This window comes from Anarhichas minor, unplaced genomic scaffold (assembly GCF_050575085.1).
Source record: "Anarhichas minor isolate MPS153535 unplaced genomic scaffold, ASM5057508v1 ptg000042l, whole genome shotgun sequence".
Lineage (NCBI taxonomy): Eukaryota > Metazoa > Chordata > Actinopteri > Perciformes > Anarhichadidae > Anarhichas > Anarhichas minor.
Window position 1 is genome coordinate 9,945,458 of NW_027466488.1, and position 26,072 is coordinate 9,971,529.

Here is a 26,072-nt window from a genome sequence, read left to right on the forward strand (position 1 = left end):
AACTAAGTATATTATTGCTTAATATGGAACACACGTGGAGATGGCTAGCTATGCTCGAATGTATTTACAATATTACAAGTGTCACAAACAAGAGTCTAAAAAGATTCTTAACTGTAATTCATGGAGCGGCTGTGGCTCAGGGGTTAGAGCGTGTCGTCCGTTAAGCACATAGTCGGTGGCTTAACCCCCGGTTGAAATACAAGGTTTTTTTAAGTTAAGAATATTTGGAATACTTATACTGCATACTTGCAATTGATGTGTTTTAATAAAAGCTTTCATAATTAAGTTATACTAACATCTATCTCTCACACACACGGACACTATTGTATATATAGTACACACTAAAAACCCTTTACACACACACACACACACACACACACACACACACACACAGCTCTCTAGCCTCTTTATGCACCCATCAGTCCATCATCTCAGCTAACAGTGAAGATGCATTTGGGTGAATTAGCCGTGAAACTGTGATATCAATCATTCATAAACACGTAACGTGTCACAGTTCCCCCTTGAAAAGAATGCGTATGAATAGATAAAAGGACTTATTTCTGGGAGCACTTTCTAGGAGGAATACTTGTTAAACCGCCTCACATGGCCCTGAATGACACACCACCCGTTTTCACTTCACCCTGTGACACATGGAACGCATCACAGTATCTCTTTCTCCCGCCACACACACACACACACACACACAGGTTATATACAGTAAAGCCAGGATGATGTTTGGGTGGTTTACAGCAAACAATCATCAGTGTAACTTTGCCATTTTGCCATTGTACGAACCGTCGGTGCTCCACTGAAAGGAACATTCATACCGCTGTGAGTCATGACCTCTTTCCCATTCTCTACAGACCATGTTTACCTCTTAACAATTCAGCCCTGGCATTCATCTGCCTGGGACTTTGAAAGGAAGGCTCTCTTGTCCTCACTTTGAAAAATAAATGTAACAGTGCTGTTCTGTAGAAAATCATTAAAAAAAAAAATCCTTGGAAAAAGAATCAGGATGAGAACAAGTGAGGATTATTGGATTAGTTTGCACCACCAATCCTAGTCACAAAAAAAAGAAATCTAAATTATCGAGCATTGTATTGTATTGTATGTATTTTTCTTTTTGTGTGATACCCTTTTCTTATCTAATTGTCTATTGAGAGAAAACATGGTTGAAATCATTTGACATCTTTGTATCTTAAATGCATATTTATTTTGTTTTTTTCCTACCGTGGTCTTATTTCCAGTATTTAGGATTGCATTTTTTTCTCAGCAGCCGGAAGCCAACTTGGGTCAAACTGCCCGTTACGCAGCAGGTGCTGCATGGATGTTCATTTCCATTCATTTCATTAGTGTCATGAACCAGTGTGGTTCTCATCTTGGCTTTCCTGTGGATTTACACGTTCAATCATGTCAACTGGCTGTGACTCCAGATGGGTTAGGGTGAATAACTAGAAATCTGATGTTTGCACTCTTAATAACCACTGGCCTTTCAAGCTTTGTCACCTTGTTCTCCGTTTGCTGTTCTTGTAGACGGTGAGATGGCCTTATAATGTATTTTTTCCCATTTTTCTGTCGTTTTTTTAAGCACTGCTGGAAGACACTTTCTGAACACAGAAAAGGATAGCGCGGCTTTTACGCGGCTACTAAACCTGCACAAATACAACAAAAAGAAACCGTGTGATTCTCAAAGCACCAGGTTCTTTTCACGCCGACGTTGTTCTGCCTAATGTGTTCTTGGCGCAAAAAAAGGTCAAATGGTACTCAGCTGCAAAACATTATGGGCATGTTTGCACTGTAATATCCTTAGTGCCATATCTTTTGTCAATTGGACCTTGAGACGTGGCAGATAGCGGTTGCAAGTGATGCGCAATTCAAGAAGGGAGAGCAGATGGAAACAGCATGCAGCTGTCCACATCTGGTAAATCAGACTCCGGTCCCTGAAAGTCCAGACTGAAAAGGTTTCGTTAGAAATGTCAGCACCTGGGTAATAATTGCTGGTATTGGTATTATGTGCTATGGGACATCAACAGTTTTTTTACTTTTTGTCCATTTAACAAGTTGTCCTTCAGCCCCTGGCCTCACCCAGCTGCACCCATGTCGACGTACGAGACAGCCCCTCAGCGAGAATGAGAAGGGAAGTTATCTACGCTGACACAGGGAAGTGCTGCAAGGAGCTTGGGATTCAGCCTACACTATGTCCAGTTCACGGAAACCTTCATCACTTCATTTGCCGTTCTTAACACCTGATGTCTGGAAGGTCCTTTCTGATACCAATGAAAAGGCTTGCAAATAAACGGTCATGGATGCTGTTGTGTGTCACCTACCCTGAAAGCTCTTGTTGATTCCAGAGGGGAAGGTGTTCCCCAGCATCACCACAGTGGGGTCAATGATGATTTCTCGGCTTCGGCCCCGCGATCCCGTGACCTCCCGCTGCCCCCCGCCGCCGTCCAGTCGTAGCATCATCTCATTGTCGTGGCGATCGAGGAAGACCTCGTGCCATTCGCCGTTGTCGAGGCGATAGGTAGGTAGGGTCAGGTTGTAGTCCCCGTCCCCGAGGTTGTAGAAAACGCAGAGGAGGCCCTGGAAGATCTTCAACGGGAAAAGAGGAGCTTTAGTTCAGCTTCAACCAAGGTTATATGTTTGTGAACCACATTTCAATCATAATGGCTGTTGCTGATTGTTGATGGTCAAACAAATATGTGATTGATTTACATGATGAATTTTGAACCATCATTAGCTTAATGAGTCAAGTTGGAATGCACTGCGTTCACACGTACAGGAAGGGCTTGACATCAGCAGGCACCACTAGTCAAACACTAAGAAGCTGGCCTTTCATCAATATTTCATTCTTTGAGGATAAAATTACACTGCACACTAATTGGTTACCTGACATTTGTTGAGGCAGCTCCATTGGGAAGCTTTCCTTCTGGCCTCTCCCATACATTTTAATATGTAAGCAGGGTTTCTTAAGACTGCATCATTCACCATCAAAGTCTTTCTTTGTGCACACTTGAAACCTTTGTTACTATCAACCAAGATACATTTATAAAGTGCAGAGAACTCAAAAGCCCATAACTATTAAGACTGAGCAAAACGAAACCTTTCCTTCTTTTTTCATTTATTCTTAGCCCTTTCAGAACTTGAATGGCCATAATTTCCCTTTCGTTGCAGTCTCAACGTGGCAACGGGCCTCGTTGCTAACAGTTTATGTTAGCATTCTGTGTCTTACAACTACTTACTTGGGCTTTGAATAAAAAGAAATGTTTCGTACAGGTTGGTGCAGTTCAAAGGGTTTCACAGATGACTGACAGGCCGAAAATAAGACAGAACAAGTCGAACCTTGAAAACAACAAAAGAAGGAAGGTTTCAAGTTTAACTTCCAGCAGCTCTCAGACCATCAGGCAGACTGTTCCAGCGACCCAGGGCATAATAGTTAAAAGACAAAATGACACCGGTTAGTCTAGCCACCTTTGGCTAAGCATGCTGCTACTGGCATGTGCTGTTTGCTATTACCTGCATGGCCCAGCACAGCCACACAGCAACACTGAAACAAAGTGGGTCACAAAGCTTGGTGCTAGAACTATACTTGTGCACTGTAATAAATCACTGTAGCAGAGGAGAACAAACATCATGAATCTTGGCACAATACAGATCAAAGGCAACGCTGATAATCTCCGATGTTTTGCAAAGAACAAAAACTGACTGCAGTAATCCTAAAAGAATTAGAAACATTTTTTCTTCCAAACTACAACTGCCATCTGTCTGTATTTGAGCAGAAAGAAGCACGCCAATGTACTACATGTAGTGTTTTTTCAACGCTTTGAGTGGCGCTCATGACATTCGGTTTCTTTGTTTTTGGGACGGTGGCGGAAGTCTCAGTGGCACGGATCTCAGCAAATCAAATCACAACTATCCACACGGCAAGATACCGCTGAGGGTAAATGGGGAGAATAAACTGAACCGACTCGAGTCCAAGTCTCGGGTTTTAAAGCTAATGGGGATCAGGAGGGAGAAAAGACTTTACTTGGTTAGTAAAAGACTGGATCAATAGGCCAATTTGACCAGTTGGCCAGTAAAACCTGATCAACTCCCAGGAGTTGATCAATCAGGGAAAATGAAAAAGGCCCATACGTATAGTAAACTGACATTTCCACCACTCGATGATGATGTAATCTCAAGTAATCCTTAGAACAAATATAAATATGTGTTTTCATCAACAAATCAATCAACATAAGGGCATCTGGCTCCCTCAGCCAAAGTGTTATCGGTTGAGCAGAGGCAACACGTTCTGCCATAATAAAATCACAAGGCACTTGGGGAACAGCTAGTTGTCATTCGTGCTGTTGCCATTGGCCTAAAATGAATTTTAAATGAGGCACTGCTCTGTTTAAGATGACATTTTAACTAACAATTTGTTGATTTGTGCAAACATGCCCTGCTGTCGGTGCCGCCAAGACACACACACACACCCACACACACGCAGAACCCAGCTCTGGGAGGGCATCATGTTGAGGAAAAGTGGTTTGTGAGGAATTGATGAGGGGAAAGTAAGTAAGAGAGAATTTATGGATGCGAAGTGAGAATGAGGGAGAAAAAAAACCCAGCTTACAGAACCAGCTGTTTCCCTCCGCCCTCAGAGCCTGAGATGAAAACGGTTCCGTTTTGGCCCGTCTGTGATGCTAATAATCACATGTCCATCACAGAGTAATATTCATTTAAAACAAATCCAGGAGGCTGTCTATCTGTGTGTGTGTGAGAGAGTGTGAGTGTGAGAGAGAGAGAGAGAGAGAGGTTTTAAGAGGGATAGTGTGTCGGGTGGGTCGTACTCATTTCAATTTCAAACTGTTTCTTCGATGTGTCCCACTGAGCATCATTTTCTCCCCTCCATCTTTCTCTGCCACATAAACAGGGGACCGAGAAGGGGAGGGCAGAGACAGAGAGAGAAAGGGAGAGAGATGTGAAGAGGAAGTTTTTTGGAGGAAAAAGACAAACCAACCATCACTTGTCTGCTCTCTCTGTCCCCCTCTACCAGTGTCCATGTCTTTGTCTCTTCCATTACTCTCTGCCACATCAAGCCTCTCTCCTCCACCTGTCTTTCCATTCACCCATCCACGTGTCCCTCAGTCTCTTCCTCTCCCCTCAAAGCAGCTGGGATAAAGTGCTGACGGCTCCGAGGCTGTTTAGCTCATTTCAAGGCTCTGTGATGAAGTATTAATTCTATCTAGAATCCGCTGGGGCGGTGCTTTTTAACCAGACGCACTCTCACAGCCACCTGATTTTACCCTCAATTAAAGCTGAGCGGAGCCGGAGCAATTTGGCTCCGGCTCCGCTCCCTGGGTGCAAACAGGTTCAAGGGTGTGTGTCTATGCAGGAGCATCACACACTGGACGTGTGTGGAGGTGTGCGACTGCATTTTTTTGAGTAAACAGTCCCACCGCGGGGACGGTCCCGATCCCCGGGACGCTTCCCCGCGCTGCAGCCTGGCGGACATGTGCAGATGATGTGTTAATCTACCCGCTTGTCATGATTAAATAATGGCGTGCAGATACAGATTATGTGCATCCATGACTGGCTCATGCATTTTTTCTTCACCTTAAATGATGCTTGGGAAATGAAACCGACCTCTGTGCTCATTTCTAGCAACATATTCATACAAGTGTTACTTTCCCCACCAGATTTGACTCTCCTGCTTCAGAGACTAGATATTGATTTGATCATTAAAAAATACATACCATACGCTGCTGGGCAAATTACATCACTTTAAATTCTTATCAGCCCAGAGGCAGATGAGTGTAATTTATGTTAAATGCTCTGTCTTGAGCTCCAGTTTTGTGTCGATCTGAAGCGTAACCACATGTTTGTTAAAGCAAAGTTTCCCATCATTTATCAATATTTTCCCATTTTCCTGGAGAGAACTATACAATATGGTGCCAAATATAGAGGGGAATTAAGACAATGTTTTTTTATTAAAATCAATTCCACCCCAAGTACATCATTATTTATAGGAAACTTTATTCTGGATATTTTGTGAATTGAATTCATATTTTTTGAATGTTCAGTTGACGTGCTGTGCACCAGCTAGTTTTGTCCTGAATGTCATTCTTCAAAGGTATCCGTCTGTCATTCCCCAGTCAAGGTAATCTGCCTTGTAAAAATAAATGAGCCAAACAGTGAGAAGCTAATGAAGCAGTAAAATAGCAAAGTGACTTCTAGCCCAGCGTGATTTTAATGACTTATTTGAATCAATGCATTTCACTAGCTGGAGCCGTGGCTTGCTACTGTGGCTTTGAAGAAGCAAACTACCGAACTGTTGATAACGTGCAACAGAGGCTGTGTACAAACTTCTGGTTGTTATTGACTTTTACTTTAAGGAGATGTCCATTGATCGTTGTCCCTCTTAGCTCTTTTCATTGCTTGATTTTGAATTCAAAAGGGCAAAGGCTGTTGGTAACAAAAACAAAGGATGCCCAAAGGTATTTGGTGTGTCCATGTGTGACATGCATCCTTTACAATATCTTAAGGGTGGTCCTTGTCACTGCTGACCCTATGCCACCTCCGACCCCCTTTACACCTTGGTTAAAAATGCCGTTCGTAACCAGAGAGTGTCAATGATTTAACCTGATTACATTTACACCTGGTACTTATAGGTGCCTCCAGTGTCCACATTGAGATCAGACTGAGATTTGATCGCTTTGTCTTTAAGGGCTGTTGATAACTACTGGAGCTCCGGAGCACAATAAACAGCCCTAGCATTACATCTCTGCCGATGTAGCTGTTGTTTGTGGATATAAACCTTGTGTTCAATGTGGTCACGATGCGTCCCCGACCACCAGCGGAGATGGTTTGGCCCGATCGGATCACAATTCGTCCTCAATGCGCTTTGTTTGTGTGCATTTACAACTGCACCTTCATGTGGTCAAGCTATCCCATCTTCCATTTTGGAAAATGCATCGTACGAGATCATGCCCTGAGCTGCTTTACCGTACATTCCCCACAGTCATTGTGTTCTATCTATGTTCACTCATTCACTGAAAGAAACCCTGCTGATTTACAGACGTCTCTTTCCCAATGTAAGTGTATGGGAGAAAGTCCTCTTGGGCTCAACGTGACGGGTCTAAAAAATTGTAATTCCTCCGTTTGGCCACGATGTAAACTTTGCCTCAAAGCCCTACGCTCTACCTGGGGGCTTTCTGAAACGTCCTTAATGTTTTTACAATCAACAATTTGCACCAGTGTTAGAAACTTGCAGGATGAAATAGAAGCTAACAAATAGCAGTTCTTGTGGTATCTCAGGTGTAGCCTACGGCGTAGCTACAGCAGCTACGTGTGCAAAATAAGCCATAACCCCCATACACGTACATATAAATTCAGCTAAAAGCAACAAACCACTTTAAGTTGTTAGAGCAGTGACAAAGGAATGATCCCCCACTGGCTTCCCACCTGTGAAAACTGCCAATTATCACAAATGCAGTATGATTATCTGCAGTGGTGGAGAGAGAGAATTTCACATCAACTATGAAAACGATAATTTTCTTGATTATGACAAGATTTGTTGTTTCTTTGTTCTGTCAAAAAGCTTTTCATTATGGTGTGCACATTTTTAATTGGCTGGTAATAAATCAGTGAAAATGGCTACCAAAGTATTGGTCACGCTCACTGTGAGGTGATGACATGACACAGGAGACCATGAGGTTTTCCCATGATGCTTTCTCCTTTGCATGTGCCACTGAAGTTTGGCCTTTTAATCATCTTAGTGTATATTCATAATTCTCAAGTAAACAAGTAACATATACATGTTTTTACCTTATAAAATGAAATTTCTGATGATTAAACATGAATCCAGTGTATATTTACAGTGCACTGACTTCAACCACCCCCTCCTGTGGAGGCAACAATAATGATCTAATAATCTGTTGAACCCTGAATAATATTATCCTCTGTATAGTATTTAATAATAACTTTCGTCCTGTGCTTTTTAATAATATTATCTAATGCTTAATACAGGATCTAATAATAATGGTAATCGAGCAATCTATATGCATGCAAAGCTTGCAAAAGTAAAGAAAGGAATTCCGCATAAAGTCACAGTAAAGAGGACATGTTGGTCATGTGGTTAAGATGAGATCCATGGAGGAAATATTGGAGTTAATAAACAATACTTCATTTGTTAGCTGGTTTACAGTTTACAGGCACACATCTAGAATACCAGAAGACATTTAAAAAACATATTTTAGTGTGATTTAACCTCATGATCAATTGCATTACTACAGAAGTCCTGAGACGCAAATCATAATGCTTTCTGTTTTCGACTTATAAGGTGAAATAAGGCTTTTCCAGAATAATCTTTCTAAGTTCCTTAGTTTTTTCCCGGGTGAGTTTTAATTTCTCCATGCACTCTTAACATAAGGTAAGTACATATACTGTCTTTTGAAAAAGAAATTCACTTGCCAATTTTTTTTTTACCTGTTTTCACAGAAGTCATAAACACAATTTAGATCAGACTTAGAAAATGAATGACCGGAATCTTTTTTTTCTCACGTTCGTATATTACCCATTAATTCTGACTCACAAAGTTGCATTTTCTCCCCCCTAATGCCAGTGTAATGTCTTCATAATAAAGGTAGCAAAATGAAATGTATCAAAGCAACTAGACAGCCATACGCCAGCAACCCTGAGGAAATCTGTAGGAAGAACAAAAGTGAGATGAAGGAAGTAGAATTGAGGAAAGAGGCAGTGATGGAGAAAAGAGTACACAAGAAGAGGCCAACAAAACTGAAAAAAAAAAAAAAAAAAAAAAAAAAAAAAAAAAAAAGAGTGCAGCTTTACTGAACCGAGAAGCAATAATGATATCTCAGACTTGTCAAAGCAGTTCACCAACAACACACTATTAAACTGCACCTTCCTCTACTTCACAGGACCTCCCGTTGCCTGTTATTACATTTTGATCTTAAAGAAAAACCTCCACCAATCCGGTCAGCCAGTCTGTGTTCAGTGCATTCCAGGGCATTTATTCATGTAAAGAGTAGTTGAATTATTAATTTTAGCCTGCCTTCTTGCAACATGGTTATCGTCTTTAAAGGTCAGTTCAGAGATTCCCTTCATTTCTTGGACATTTTCCAAGTACAGGCACATTTGTGCACAAAGTGAGAGTTGTAATCCGACATCAGAAAGTCATGGGTGCACAGCATAGAAAATACAACGGTAGTTTCATTATTTAGATCAAGACCAGTTTTAAACTTTGGCCTGTGAAGCTAATAGAACACCAGGCTTGTAGTTGATTTAGGACAATAAGTACCGGTGGTTCTATGTTATTCACCTAATTGTTAACGCTGCTCTTGTTGTCCACATCGGTCAGGGACGGAGTGCATAGTGGCAGGCTGAAATGAATATTTCAATGGTTGGAGCAGCAGCTTGAAATGGGCACTGGCTTTTCCACTTAGCATGAGTAAAATATATGGCTTTCAATGATGTCTGTAGTCATTAAAATCACACAGGCAAAGACAAGAATGACAAAGCCACGTTCATATCGGACATCACTACACACACAGCACAGCGGCTACATAGATTGACTCCGGGGGAGATGGATGGCGGTGGGACGGCAGTGATCTACAGGGCATCACAGAGGGTAACGGCTGGAACGGGAGCTGAGAGGGATGAGGGGGATCTCAAATGATTAGACATTCTTTTTTGACAAGTGTTTTGGCATAGGGATTTTATTGTTGGAAGCGGGGTGCCGATGATTTGTTGACACTGAAAGGTGTCTGAACCGATGAACCAAAACTCTTCACAGTATGAAGACATGCTTCTTAGCAGTAGTGGGTAGTACAATGTAAGGTTTTCTCATACTCATATTATTAAGTAGTAATATAGAAAGTGTGAGAGAAGCCTGGTGAGAGAAGCCTGGACCAACCTCACTGACGGCTCACTACAGGATGCTACTGCAACAGTAGATGTGTTTGCTTTGTGCCTGCTGTAAGAGCACAGAAGTGACAGATTAAACATGTCTTAGAAAGGTTTTGAGCCACCTCCTTGTCTTGAAGTATCTTGAATTCTACTGGAGGGACGAACACCATTCTTCCAAAAGAAATTCCCTCATTTTGGTGATGGTCTAAATCGTCTGTCCAAACTCTCCAGTCGGTAATCAGTTGGGTTGAGTTCTGGGGCCTCGTTTGTAGGACTGTGTCGTGAATCCACACAAGATATACTTGTACTTACAAATGAGGAAATGTACGTGCGCAAACAATTATTCAGATTCATAAAACCTTGCGTACGCCTGCCACTGCTCGATTTCCATTTAAAAAATCCCAAATCCACTTGGAAATGTGGGCAGTTGGCTCAGCCTCATGCTCCGCCCTCAACATACATGGTCAATGGAGAGCACCTCATGAAGCCTTATGCATAAAAATGAGCCTGCTGATCAGTGGTTGTTCACGGTGAATCACGGCAACGACAGAGAGGAAGACCAAGAGAAAGAATGTTTCTGACACAGAGATCGATGTGCTTGTGGGTGAGGTGGTCCCCGAACACTTGTTCCCTTCTTAATTCTTCCCTTCACGTAGTCCGCTAGCAGTGCCAGTGCATCCATCATGCAGCATTAAGCACGAGTGTCACCCCAGTATAAATGTGTTTACAGCAATCAGACTGATTGCTTCACAACTTTACAAAACGCTCGCAGCAATCGGTGATATAGCCCACCCATGGGATATCATTTGAAAATGGAGGTTTGATAGGTGTATACAATTTATTTATTTATTTACCTTTGGTTATGGCAAACTTGGCCTGCACTGTGATTGGGACTCATATTTAGTGCTTAAAATAAAAATAAAAATACAGTGATCTCTGCTACTTATTCCTATTTATTCATTTATTGTTTCCTTAAGAATGTTGGACTGAGTCAGTTGTGACTTTATTGTTGTATTATTGGTCTTTGCATCTTCTTTAGTAGGCCTATAATACTCCATTCATATTCCAACTGAAACATTACAGGGTTAAGGTGATGTGTTTGTATATTTACCCAAAGTGTTAACACTTAGTGCTAACCTGTTGCTGCCTATAGTACGGCTCTATAATATATCATAGGATGTCTATAGCCTGGAATCAGCATGTAGAGCAGAGCCGAGGGAGCTATTCATTCAGCTTTAAAAGCAGTGTTCCAGTCAAGATGCGGGTACATTATGCAGCAGGATACCACTAGGAGATATTGGGTTTGGGTGTCCTCCCCCCAACAAATTCATGACTTAAAACTATCCAATTTGACATCATTTTGGACCATTTTTATCACTGAAGATAAAGCCCAAAATCAAATCAAAAGAGAGACACCTTTTAAATAATGTTTCAGTGATTATGTATGTTCACAAATAAAAAACTAACAAAAAACAGTTCACTCATTATTTTACAAAAAGGCAGTGAACATTGTATCAATAAATAACAGCACCCTCTCACCATCATTCTTTGTTTAATATTTATAAACTATGTGCAGTGGTGAAATTATTCATCAAATCATCATCATTAATACAATTCTGTTTTAGTGGATGTATTTGCAATAGGCAAGCAACCGGTAAAATAACATTAACATGTCAAGAATTGTCTTTATTCTTGTTCTATATTTCCATAAATACAACAAACTATAGTTTTTGTATATATAACATAACTATATATAAAACTATATAAGCTGTGATATCAAATAGCTTTTGCGGCTCCAGACAAATTTTATTTGGTGGAAAATAGAGCAAAATGGCTCTTTGGATAGTAAAGGTTGCCGACCCACGGTCTAATACATCCAATCAAGCGAGAAGCTTTCCTCCTCATGGGGAGGGTAACAGCAGAATGTAGGAACTCACACAAAATGCTGCAATCAGTAATCCAAGGGGAGGAAGAAAGAAATGCAATATCTTTAACTAACCATGTTGTTGGAATGCAAGTCACACACAAACAGCAGAAACAAAGCGCGCCTCACATTGTGAGTCTGCAGCCAGCCAAGAGTAACGCATACTAATTCCTCGCTCTGATCAAAAGCAAACACAACTCTAACAGTGAAAAACAGCATCCTTGAAGGCAATATGGTTAGATTTCTGCAAGGAACCATTGCAGGGTTTCCAATGGTTCACTGCGGGTGGGGGGGTATTTCATAAGATTACACATATTTTCATGCTGTCTGCACCCAGGGAATAAATGCACAGTTTATGGTGGATGAATGATGTGAACCCACTCCCCATGTGGCTGTGCTGAGGGAACAGTGTGACATTTCAGAAGAAATGTAGGAAGGAGAGACAGATGGATGACAGACGGGGATCAGAGGAGCGCTTTTACTGTAACAGCAGCTGTGGTACGGATAATCATCATCATTTCAGACAGCAATGCTTGATCAATATGCGCGGTCTGCAGCATGAGGGTGAGAGGAAAGGACTGGGAAGTTATTGTACGATGGCAGAGAGTAAGTCAGGGGTGGAAAGGATGAAGGTGGGGGAAAGAAACAAAGGGAGGCTGGCGAATAAAAAAATACGAGAGTGTGAGCGGAGCAACCGGAGGAAAATAACAGGGAGGAAATGAAGCTCTCAAGACAAATAACCAAATAAAATAGTTATATTCAGTATTCAGTCCAGGCAGTGTGTCTTCAACGTCAATCTAAATCATTCGCACTGCTAATACACCAGACTGTATAAGAACCTCTGTTTTCTTTGACTATAAATTAAGACGACACATTGTATTAACTCTCTTAAACACCCCTAGGACGCCGCCATCCTCGGCTGACACCACTGTATTTCAGAAGGGGAAGCAGGCTGAGCTTTTAAAAGAGCCTGCTTCCCCTTCTGGGGTTAGTTAAGATTCTGGTGTCATGTGGAACTAGACAACCTATCCATTGGTACCAACTGTGTCATGTGTGCTTGTCGGGAATAACAACGATCCAAAGTTAAGGGGGCTACATTTGGGCGAGAGAAAAATGGGCATTGTTATATTCACAGGGGTGACCTCCCACCTCAAGGTATGTGAATGAAAGTGGGTTATATGAGCCTCCCCTCTACAGACGTGCCCATTTTATGCTAATCCCATGCAGTTTTTGGCAAAAATCATGTCGTTTTGGATGCAGTATATATAAAATAAAGTGTTAAAACCTACTTCCTGTTTCCTGTTGTCACGTCAGCGTTCTGTGGCGTCGTGTCTGTTTCTCCGCTCACCCCTTTTCACAAATTGGCATTTGTTTTCTCCAGTTTTGGCCACATTTTTTGCCTTATACTTTTGAGATCCTAGCTGTTCTGATCTGTGTGAATTGAACTAGAAGTACGATGTCAGCCAACACGTACTAGACCTCTTAGGTTTTTGCGTTCCCTAGACCGCTTAGCCTGCTGGGCTACTACTGGCTCGTTTGTTAGCCCTGGGCTCTGAAGCTAGCTAACGCTACGGAGACCACAGATATAGAGTGTCCACACACGTCAAACTGAAAACGGAACCGTTCTGTGAATCAGCTTCCACCTTTGCTAATACCTGGACAAGGCTGTGGACTACGGGCTGGAGCACAATTGTCCACCAGATCTGCTATGGCTTTACTCACCTCTCCATCTGACTGTCAGCTGCGCCCGCCTGGTTGATAAAATCACAGAGCTGGAAGGAAGAATATCCACACTCTACAGGATCCAGTATGCCGAGAACCTCATGGACACCATCATCTTCGGTCCAGCACAAACCGACACAGCCAGCGACCGTGTGCATGATTCCATCGCTTCCAGTCCTGCTGCCGCGGCCCCTCCTCCGGTCACAGCTCCTGAGGCTTCTTGGCTACGGCTCGGAGCTAAGCCTAAAGCCCTGGTCAGCTCCACTCCATCACATCACGAGCCCTGGTCTGTGCTCGCAGCAGCCGGATAGGGAGACATCCCTCTCCTACACCCCATAACTTCGATGTCCAGCTGAAGAATAAATATGACACCCTTGCCCTCGACGACTTCCCTCCTCTGGCTAGGGACTCCCAGCTTCCTACACCATCCCAGCTGCCGCCTCGAGGGACCCACAGCCCCGGCTCCCCCGACATCCCTACGCCAGTCATTCCTGAGCCCTCCTCTCGCCCCAGGACTCGCCGCTCCACACCGTGCTTTACACCAGCACCGCGGCGAGCTTCGGTCCCCCGTTCTCTCAGTCCTTGCTCGTCCACTCCGCCACCACTGGTTAAATCCTCTCCTCCACCCACGCGTATTACACGCGCAGTGTTGTCGCCTCGTCCCCTCTTCGCCCCGACGACACTGATAGTCGGGGACTCAATAATCAGGAATACCCGTTTCTTCAACGCGACCACACACTGTTTCCCCGGAGCAACGGCTCACGACATCCTGCTGAAACTGCCTGGCCTGCTGCACGCCCTCCCGTCTACCATTCGGCGAATTATCGTTCATGTGGGAATCAACGATACAGCACTCCACCAGTCTGAGTTGACCAAGATGGATTTTAAAAATCTTCTACACTTTTTAAACACCTGTGGACTGTCTGCTTTCATGAGTGGTCCAACTCCAACACTCGGCCGTGGATCACAGCGGTTCAGCAGAGTCCTCAGCCTCCACACTTGGCTCCAGGCCGCCTGCAGGACCAACAACGTGAGCTTCATTGACAATTTTAACCTGTTTTGGGACCGCTCTTCCTCTTTTAAGAACGATGGTGTTCATTTTAACAAGCTGGGTAGCCGCCTGCTAGCGGCTAATTTACAGCATGCTGTACACTCTTGTCCACATGACTGACTATTTACTTTCCACACACACGCCCCTTCTTCTTCTACGCTGCCACCTCTGAGCACAGTTTCCCGTGACTGCTCCCCCTACTGGCCTTCCCTGTCATCAACCCCTTCAGCCGCTGCTCTCCCCATTCAGACTATTGTGACAGAGAGGTTGCCCCATCCACACCGCATTCGCAACGCCATAAACAAAAACAACCTCATCTACATCCCTCCCAGTGATGTTCATATCGGCTCCCAGCACAAGTTCATCATCTACAACCCCACTTCTGTCAATTCCATCCCGTCTCTGTGGACTCATCATCGGCGTACCACCACTCCCTCATTACGTCATCATAACAAACAGCACGTGAATGCAGCCAACCTCAGAACCCTCCCCAAAACCTCACAACCAACCACAAAACACTCCATGAAGCTTGCTCTGTTCAACACTCGGTCACTAAGCAACAAAGGCCCAATCATCAATGAATTCATCACGGACAACAACCTTGATATCCTCTGTCTCACTGAAACTTGGCAAAAACACCTGGATTACTACGCACTCAATCAAACCACCCCAACTGAATATCATTACCTGGATAAACCACGCCCTGATGGCCGCGGTGGAGGAATTGCTGCTCTTCACCGCCAACATATCAAGACCAGACTGACTAACATCGACAGTCCACCCTCCTTTGAACAGCTCACATTCAAACTCTCTGGTCCTAAACCCCTGGTCATTGCAATTATCTACCGCCCCCCCAAACCCAACCCTGCCTTCCTCTCTGACCTATCAGAATTCCTCACCCAGCTCTGCTCCGTCTCACCTTCCATCCTGTTGCTTGGTGATTTCAACATCCACATCGACTCCTCAGACTGTAAAACTGCCACCGAATTTCTGGACCTGCTTAAATGCTTCAACTTCACTCAACACATCGACTTCCCCACCCACAATCGTGGGCACATCCTGGACCTGGTCTGCTCCACTGAAATCACCATCAACCACCTCTCCGGCTATGACCTCACCATCTCCGACCATCTAGCCATCATCATGGAGATCGACATCCCAATCCCAGAACCCAAACTCACGCGCACCATCACTCTCCGAAATATCAAGTCTGTCTGCCCTTCATCCCTGTCAGCCTGTCTCACTGAAAAATTCTCCACACTCTCCCCCTCCCTTAGCCCCTCCCCCTCAGACCTGGTCAACCTCTACAATAACACACTATCCTCCTGCCTTGATCAGCTTGCCCCTCTCAAAACCAGAACTGTCTCATTCACCCACACTGCTCCCTGGTTCACCCCTGAACTCCGCCTCATGAAATCCCGGAAACGCAGACTAGAGCGACTCTCCAAAAAAACCGGCCTCACAGTTCACACCCTGGCGTACAAGGAACACATACAGCAATACAAACTGGCTCTAAACTCTGCTCGCTCCACCTACTACTCTGGCATCATCCGCTCTGGTTCCACCAACCCCAAGGTCCTCATCTCCACAATAAACAAACTCCTCAAACCTATGGACAATCTCTCTCACTCCTCCACAGCAGAGAAATGCAACTCCTTTCTGACGTTCTACAAAGCTAAAATCGACACCATCTACAACCAACTGGCCACTTCCAGCCCCGCTTTGTCCAACCCTGTATCTGCAAATCCTCCACTAACTGACCGGTCACTCTTCCGATTCTCTCTCATCTCCCCCTCGGATCTCAATAAATCACTCTCTGGCATGAAGACTCCGACCTGTGACCTCGACCCTATCCCTTCCACTTTAGTTATGGCCTGTCTCCCGGCCCTCCGCCCGCACCTCCTCTCTGTCATCAACTCCTCCCTGTCTACTGGCTCCGTCCCTCCCGCCCTCAAACTCGCCTCAGTCACACCCATCCTCAAAAAATCAGGCCTTGACCCCGACATTCACAACAATTACAGACCCATCTCCAATCTCCCTTTTCTGTCTAAAATACTGGAACGCATTGTTGCCCATCAACTGAAAACTCACCTGGACTCAAACCAACTGTATGAACCATTTCAATCCGGATTCAGATCTCATCACAGCACAGAAACTGCCCTCATCAAAGTCACCAACGATCTCCTCCTCTCCTCTGATGAACACTCCCTCAACATCCTGATACTGCTCGACCTCAGCGCAGCCTTCGACACCATCAACCACTCCATCCTCCTTTCACGTCTCGAGTCCTCCCTCCACATCACTGGCACAGCCCTCTCCTGGTTTAAATCATACCTCTCTGACCGCGAACAGTTCATCAGCATCAACAAATTCAAGTCTGACACAGCCCCAGTCTCTCAAGGTGTCCCCCAAGGTTCAGTACTCGGTCCCCTCCTCTTCATCCTCTACCTGCTCCCCCTTGGTGACATCATACGCCACCATGGTCTCCAGTACCACTGCTATGCCGACGACACCCAGCTCTACATCTCCACCAAATCCATCACCCCCACCATCCACTCCACCATCACCAACTGCCTCACAGATATAAAAACCTGGATGCAAGCCAACTTCCTCAAACTCAACACCGACAAATCTGAAGTCCTCATTATCGGCCCCAAATCATTAAACAATTCCCACCACAACTTCTCCCTCTGCATTGATGGCATCACTGTTCCTGCCTCCACACATGTCCGTAACCTCGGGATCATCTTCGATCAAACTCTCTCCTATGAACGCCACGTCAATCAGATCACAAAAACCGCCTTCTTTCATCTCAAAAACATCGCCCGTCTCCGTCCCTCCCTCTCCTCCGCAGCCGCTGAAACACTCATCCACGCCTTCATCACCTCTCGACTGGACTACTGCAACAGCATCCTGTATGGCTCACCCACCAAAATCATCAATAAACTACAATACATCCAGAACTCAGCTGCCCGTCTGCTCTCCCACTCCCGCACCAGAGACCACATCACCCCAGTCCTTCAAAACCTCCACTGGCTCCCCATACAGCAAAGAATCCAGTTCAAGCTCCTCCTCATCACCTACAAAGCCCTCCACAACCTTGCCCCTTCATACCTTTCGGACCTCCTGTACCATCACATTCCCAACCGCAACCTCAGATCTGCCGACGCCAACCTCCTTACCCCCCCTACTCTGTCCAAGCATCGGACCTGGGGGGACAGGGCCTTCTCCGTTGCTGCCCCCTCCCTCTGGAACTCCCTGCCCCAACACCTCAGACATTCTTCGTCACTCGCCACTTTCAAAACTGCACTTAAAACTCACCTATTCAAATCTGCTTTCAACCTCTAAAGTCAGTCATGTATGTTTTTTCTTTCTTTCTTTTCATGTTTATTTTATTTTTTTTTATTTATTTTTTTTTTCTTACCGTTATGTCGTATATTTTGTTCCCATTATAAATGCTTCTATTGTTTCTGTTTTTAACATGTAAAGTGTCTTTGAGTGCCTTTTAAAGCGCTATATAAATAAAATGTATTATTATATTATTATTATTATTTTCTCCTGCATACATTGGATATGGCTAGAAAGCTGAGAGAAGCCACTGTAGTGAAACCACTTATTGAAACGCTATCAATGTATAAAATGAAACTGTACAACATTCAGACGATGTTTGGTTCTCCTAGGTACAGTATATTGACCATAAGAGGGTATTTGAGCAGTTTCCAGAACAGAAGCGCAGAACAACACAAGTCAAAAGGTTCTGATACCAAATCATAACACGGAATTTTCTATGTTGTTGAAGGCGGTAAAAGTCTGACATCATTCCAAGCTGAGAGAGTATGCATGGTACACTTATTGAATGTCAAATGTAAGGCGATACAACAGAAATCACATCATTAAAGGAATGGTTCAATGTTCTGGAAAATACAACAATTGGCTTTGTTTCCACAAGTGTCACGAGAACATGAAGCTGGATCAGGATGACGATCTGGCTGATTGTGCTACGACTCAATCAGCCAAACGCCAATACACATACGTATTAATGTACATTCACAAGTACATTCTGTGCTTCGAAAATTCAAGCAGCTCATACGAAAATAGACCGATGTGTAAGATACTGGAGCGCAGCAGTGAGACACTCTGGACACGGAGCTGGAGGACATTACTTCACACACAGACGGATCAGGGGGACATTGGAAAATGGAAAAAAAGAAACTTATCAACTCATTAAAGCCGACCAATTAGCATGTTTGTTTAACCAGTGAACATCAGAAACTAGCTACACTCCTTCTTTGACTGATTCGGCAAATTCACTAAAACTTTGTGCAGCTAAACCTGGACAAATAAGACAAAAATAAACCGTCAAGTCGTCCTCTTTTAAAGTCTGAAGGTGTGCATTTGACAGACAGTCCTAAATACCATTTCTCTGTCATGTTTGAATTTCCTTTTTCTCTGATGATGTTCTGCCTAGTGTGTTCTTGACGGAAAGGCAGAATGTATACTTTGACAAATGGATCATTGCACTCAGCTGCAAAAATGTATGGGCATGTCTGCGCTGTAATATCATTAGTGCAATATCTTTTATGAGTCCAACCTTGAGACGGGGCAGACAGCGGTTGTAAGTGATGCGCAATTCATGGCGATATCAGCAGCCGAAATTCATGCTTTGTGTATACTGTGAGTGTGCAGGAGCCGATCGTAACGTCAATGAAAAGTAGTGAAAATCAGTGCTAACCTTAGCAAGCTAGGTGATGTAACTCCCACTTTCTGAGTGGAAGCTAGTTAGCCTGCTTGTTGACTGTTGTAGAGGGACAGACAGAAACAAAGAAAATAATATAGAATACTGTAGCTGCAGTATCATGGTGATGACAGACATGACAGATTTATCACAATATTTTTATCTCTCCCTCCGAAATAAAGAAAATAGGTGTTTTCCAGATAAATGTTGAACTATTCCTTTAATGGGACACGCACCCAAATGCACTGTAATATCATAAAGCATTCAGCTTTTATGACTTAACAAGGAACATTTGTGAAAAATATCTGCAGCTTGTTTTCGATGTTGTGTTAAATTGCTTTTTCCCTCCGTTAACAACCTGTTTACAACCCGGCTGCTCGATAGGTTACATGACAGCAATAGAAACGCTGCCTATTGTCAGCGCAGTTTATGATTGAAGAAAATGACTGCTGTTACTTTGCAGGATGGAAGGAAAAGGAGACATATCCACTATATTCAAAACCGTACAAAAACAGGCTCAATGTTTTTTGGCAGACTAACCAAAATATACCAAATCCGCACTCACACACGCACAAACACTCACACACACACGCGCACAGGTAGCAGCCTTACCTCTAGTCGTATGTATTCACTCAGCTCCTTCGAGATGAGATTCAGGATGGTGCTGCTGTGTTTGCGGGTTCGAACCAGGACCTGAACCCACGTCCTTCGGGCCGGCAGCGGGGACGCCAGCTGATAATGCACGTGACTGTGGCCATCAAAGGAATACTCTGGGGCCTCTGGTGTTGGCGCAAACACACAAATACACACAAGTCAGTCAGCGACACAATAGCGATATTATTGAGAATAAACACACATTTATATCCAGTTAGAAGACGTTTCAGTTCAGAGGGAAGTGACGTCACACATAGTCCCCAAGTCACACCACCCCCCCCCCCCCCCCCATGCAGAGAGCTGGTGGCAGGACAAAATATGCAGAATACACAAGATATGTATGTGTGGTCTAGCTTGGGTTATTCTTCCTTCTTAGGCACATGTTCACAAGTGGGTTTTTATGCATGCCAGGCAGACTAAACCAAGCACACCTAAAATGTTTCCAAAGCCATTCTTCCATCTCATGGCATGTGCAAGCCCGGATTTCCGTCTGTCTCTTGCTGCACATCCCCTCCCTCTTTGTCTCCCTTCCGTGCAACTTCGATGAAACTGAGCGGCTCGTGAGATCCCGCTTGGAGGCAATGTCAGATCGCGCATTTTGGGTCTCTCCTTGGCATATGCTGTGCATCTGATCAGACGTGTCTTCTCAGAATTCCGTTATGTCTTTTACTGCTGTTTATCGAGGCCACGGAGCTGCTTGTGTGCCTGTGTGGGATTTGGGATTTGTGTGGGATGTGGCAAATAAAATCCTATTAACACTATCAATTTTACACTAATAATCTTTCCTTTCTTAAACAGATAGGTTGTTCAGTACAGAAGAATGTGGTGCGCTACACCTCCGGAAATGGGGGTGTTGATTAAATCCCTGGAGGACTTTTTGAAGCAACTGCTACATAAGGAAAAAAACAAACATCTAAGCTGTTTTCTTACTGCTGCTTAGATTTTTCTTCCTGATGTTACCTTGCGTATACGGTATATACCTATATATATATATATATATATATATATATCATGAATCCATTGAAGAGCCAGCAGTGGGCTTCAGATGGTGACATGATGTTTGCAGGATACCGTTGGATGGGTATGGCTGCAGTACGACTTGTAATGTGAAAAGCATATTTCTGCTGTTTACCTCATGATTGTTGCAACAACGGAAGACACACTTTTCAAAGCAGCAGAATTCTTCCTCATAATATTGTAAACCACTGTGCAGCGTCGTGGCGACTGACGATGTTTCAAACTCATGGACTTTCATTGTTTTCTGCACTCCTCTGAACTGTAGCTCTGTGATGCTGCGTGTGCTTCTGAAAAGCTTGGGGGGAAGCAGCTTCGAGCTGCACTGTATTGTAGGTTGCAAAGTTAACATCTGCATGTAGAAGTCACACGATGGCGAGATGTTTGACTGATCAGAAGTGTTTTCTGTTAGTTTTACACCTTTGATGAAGAGCAGTGCACAACAAGTGGGTTATGCGTTTGTCAAGACTGTGAAGGGAGCACTGCCATAGCAGCATAGCGATGACGTAATGCGCAGCAGACTTTAGGACAGGTAGGTTTTTCTTCTTGAAACATTATGGCTTTATTCTCATTAAATTACAACTTTATTCCTCGACATTAAATGAGAAAAGTTGATCTACAGGAGAATACGTACTCCAAAGCAAAACAGAATAAATGAGTCTTACTATTATATTCTATTCTGTTTTTACATTTTGAATTGTCACCTGCTTCCTCAATTTTGTGTTTACATAAATAAAGATGTTTGTACCATTTGACGGATACAAATTAATTGTTTGATGCTCAACACTTCTGGGGGAGAACTCTGCTTAATATGTGTCCCACCCAAACCCCCTATTGTTAAAATGAAACCTACATCACTAAAGTGGCTTTCTGATTGCCATTTATGACCATAAACAAGACCTAATTAAAGTTCAAATTTCCCAACTGTTGCATTTGTTTAACATTGATATTTACATGGCTTCTTTGCTCTCTGGGAAACTCATGATATCTCAACTGTCCAGTTTAATCAAATCTGGTATTTGGCATTCAATCACATGCTTTTTTTTATGGATAACACAGAATAATAATCAACATTAATATTGTGCTGAGACATTGAGATCACATTTTAATTAATGGGGGGCAGTAAGGGACCTGGATAATGGATTGGGGAGCACTGGCCGTGAAAAGATTGAGAACCACTGCTCTCACTGGACTCCCCGGATCATTTTCCATTATCTCACCGGTACATGAACAACACCCCCACCAGCAGCTGAGCCCCTTGCATTTCTTTCACGCAGGGGTGTTTTCTCACTGAATGCCAAGTGAGGTGGAACGTTACAGTGGGCATCTCTGAGTGCTTAAATATTACGACAGCACAGGCCAGTTTTTTTTTTTTTTGTAACACGTCAATATTTCATGTGAAGTGCAGAAATGCAATTTGATACCAGGTGTGAATACACTTTAGCATCTCCCGCCGCATCTCCCGCATCTGGGTATGGGGTAAGTTCAAAACAGACATAAAGGGTCTCTCCTTTGAAGCGATGCCTTTATAAAAACAGCAACAACAGGAAACGGGCGAGAGTGAGATGGAACAAAAGTCCCCTAGTCAGCCCTGTCGCCAGCTAAAACTTTTTTGGTTTCCGTAAACCACGGATACGTTGAATGTGGAAGTCTTTGATATTGGGAAGGGTGATCCAGCGACACGTGCTCTTTATACTATTAGTCTGACCATCTAATAACGAGGTGGATGGGTTGACATTATAGTAAGTCTGGTGTGCCAGTGCGTTGGTATAAGACGCAGAAGGACACTGACAAAGCGTCGGTATTTGACGAGTTGGGAGTGAGAACGGGTTTAACACAGATAAATCACAGTCTGCTTGTGAGAATCATGTTAGAAAATACAGAACACTTTCTTCTTACAAAGATTGCCTCAATGGTTGCCAAAAGCATCCACATGGCCCTCGTTGGTCATCGACTCCACAGCTTGTTGCTTCTTCAAAGATACGAGTCCTCTCATGAATGTGGAGAATGATTCATTCACATTGTCGTCATTGAATTCATTTGAGAGTCCCGTGTCTGTGCGGTACAAGAAGAGAACCAAACAGGACTGTAAAGCCCGCCAAAGACTGCTGCAGTCAGCAGAATTCATCTGTGGTGGTGCTCTCAATCTGGAGGACGTGTATGGGGGTCGGTGCGGGAGGGTCATTAAAGATCCCATCTCAGTCCAACAACAGTCTCGTCCAACTGCTGCAGTCAGGCAAACGCCTCCACAGACATGAGGCCACCGCAGAGAAGCTCACACGGAGCTGCTTTCTCCAGGCCATAAGTATCCTTAGTATGGAGCTACCAGGGGGTAGTTCAGGGGTCAGGGGTAGTATGACAAGTGTGTGACCTATACATGCATTCATTTACAAATGGAGTTGTATGTATTCATGTTAGAAAGGCATGAAACAGCCATGGGTGAGGTCCACTCAATCCTCTTTTACGATTCTAGGTTACATTTTTACAAAACCGGGGGGAACCCACACTTAACGTTTATGATGACATTCACAATAAATTTGTGTCAGCTAGATTTAAAACAGCATTTAGGATATTTTACACCGCAAATAAAAAGAAAGTGGGTTTACTTGCTCCACATCCCTGAGGCGTTGAGAGAAAACAAGCTGTAAGCCGTCTCATTTTATCCATTTTAATCGTCACATGGAACCGACCATCTTGTTTGGCTGTGCTACATAGCTGACAGAAACATCTTTGACGGTGTGCTTATTGTATGTGTAATAGTTATATGGCCTGTAAATCCACATATTTGGAAAAAAAACAAGGTTCATATCTGGAAGCTGTTTCAGGCGACAAACAGAACCTTCAGACCTAAATGTTACACTCCATTTTGCTTCAACGCTACAACAAACTCATTCTCCAACAGCTAGTAATTAGGCTTTAGTTTTACATAAATGTTCTTTTCGGGACACATGGATGATTTTGGTTTGTTGTTGTTTGATGTATTGCTTTAATGCATAAGTTTGGCTTACCCTCTTCACAGTGGTGTCCTGCGTATCCTGGCACACACTGGCAGCTGAAGGAGCCCCACTCGCCGTGACAGCGACCCCGGTGGCCACAGGACGGATAGCCCATGTTGACACAGCTGCTGTCGGTGGTCAGGCAGCCTGGAGAGCTGGATTGCGAGTCGGCCGGGGAGCCCAAATCATACAGCTGAATGGGGGAGATAGGGGAGAGGAGATGGAGGGGCGGTGCATGAAGAGGGGATGAGAGGAGAGGAAAGGAATGACGAGAGGAGGAGGAAGGAGAGATGGGGTTATGGGTAGGGGCCAGAGAGAAGATGAACAGAGAGGAGAAAGAAGAGGGAGAGATGTAAGATAACAGCGTTAAAAAGGAACGAAAAGGGAAAGTTGAGACGAGTAGATGAGAAGTAGAGAGAGAGTTGCCAATAAACAGTTTGAGGACGACATAGGACAGTCAGGTAGGGGTTAGTAGTCAGAGGGGGAGTCAGAGTTTGAAAAGAAGAAAATAAAGTCAAAGAGAGTGAAAATAAAATAAAAAATAAATAATTGTGTTGAAGGACATGAGCTCAGGATAAACTGTGGCCTTCTGTGCTTTTCCACTCTCTGACTCTCTTCCCACAGAGATGAAACCAAACCCTGGACAAATCTTCTAACAGACAAACGGCATGGCCGACTGCATAGAAAGCTGTAAGGACGGGGGAACCTTGAACGCCTCAATTTGTGTCCCTCACAAAACCACGCCATAAAAAACATTAATATGTTCAATCTTGTCGCTGCCCAAACGAACTTTATGAGTTATGTTGGTGCTGCGGGCGAGGACATGGGAATGCAAAGGATTGTAAAAACTGACAGCGAGTCATACCGCCAGGGAGTTGCTGATTGGCTCTGACCTCCAGCAAAGAGGCATCTTATTGGTTGCTGACCTTTTATAAGCCACAGCTGGTCCTGTTTGGTTTGGACCGATCAAGTTGATTGCTGAGAACCGAAAAACTGACATAGCAATCAATGACTGAAAGACATATTGGGGCGTCTGCAATTGATTTCGACTGTGCTTCTGTGTCACTGTGGCGTGTATCTGTGTGCTTGAGCAAAAAACTTGGACCTACAATACGAGCTGAATGCAAAAATACACCTGCTTCTGATTGAATTACAAATTTTGGCTTCGGCTGAAAAGAGTAACACACCCACACAGAGACATAGGCCTGTTTGTATTTGCCAAGAATAATTCCAGGTGTTAAGTATAAAAAATTAGTGCTGGGCAATGGTTATAATTTTTAATCGCGATTAATCGCATGATTTCTTTGCAATTAATCGCATTGTTATGCGCAAAGTTCAATAATGAATTCAAAAGTAGTGTATTGCACACTTTTACTTTAAAAGTACTGCTATATGAACAAAAGTGCAATAACATTTGGTTTGCAAACAAATCAGGTTCTTTTTAACAGCAGTATTCCCTTTACACAGTAGCAGTTATAATACAGTTATAATGATTCTGATGATAGATATTCAGCCGGTGTTCACAACTTTATCTTCATGTGTGTAAGAGATGCAATTTGAAATATACACCTTGAAAACTGCAAACCTATCCAAGTCATGTTTTTTTGTTTTTGTTTTTTATGTTCTCAGTTCTCAATTCTCAGTAGCGATAACTAAATGATATGCTTATTATACATATTCCAAACAAAAACACTTTAAAAAGATTTAAAAAATAATTTAAACGAATCATTTCTTTTTTGATTTTTTTGGTATTTTAGTCAGACACATATGCAACGCTGATTACCGTAATATGTGTGGTATTTGTTATAAATGTACGTTGGTACATAGAGGGTGATAAGAAGCTGTACATGGAGGGACTTAGGACCCAGGGGAATGTAGGTGAATGAAACAGGAAGAGACGCCACACAAACAGCTGTTCACCACTCGCTGCCAGCCCTTGTGTTAAAAATGTCCCCTTAATAATAAAAAGAAAACTGCGTTAACGCGCGATAAAATAATTGTCGGCGTTAATTAATTAATACGTTAACGCGATAATAACGCGTTAACTTGCCCAGCACTAATAAAAATGTC

At 43.5% G+C, this 26,072-nt stretch overlaps 1 protein-coding gene across 1 annotated transcript in view; it reads right to left on the reverse strand.

Moving 5' to 3' along the window:
• Positions 1 to 26,072, reverse strand: part of LOC142970061 (neural-cadherin) — a 295,060-nt gene that overhangs the window by 30,706 nt on the left and 238,282 nt on the right. Inside the window, exons 31-33 of the mRNA XM_076110212.1 lie at positions 24,015 to 24,195; positions 19,951 to 20,117; positions 2,328 to 2,592 (exon numbers count right to left, since the gene is read on the reverse strand). Coding sequence (XP_075966327.1) covers positions 2,328 to 2,592; positions 19,951 to 20,117; positions 24,015 to 24,195 — 613 coding nt within the window. The remainder of the gene's footprint in view (positions 1 to 2,327; positions 2,593 to 19,950; positions 20,118 to 24,014; positions 24,196 to 26,072) is intronic.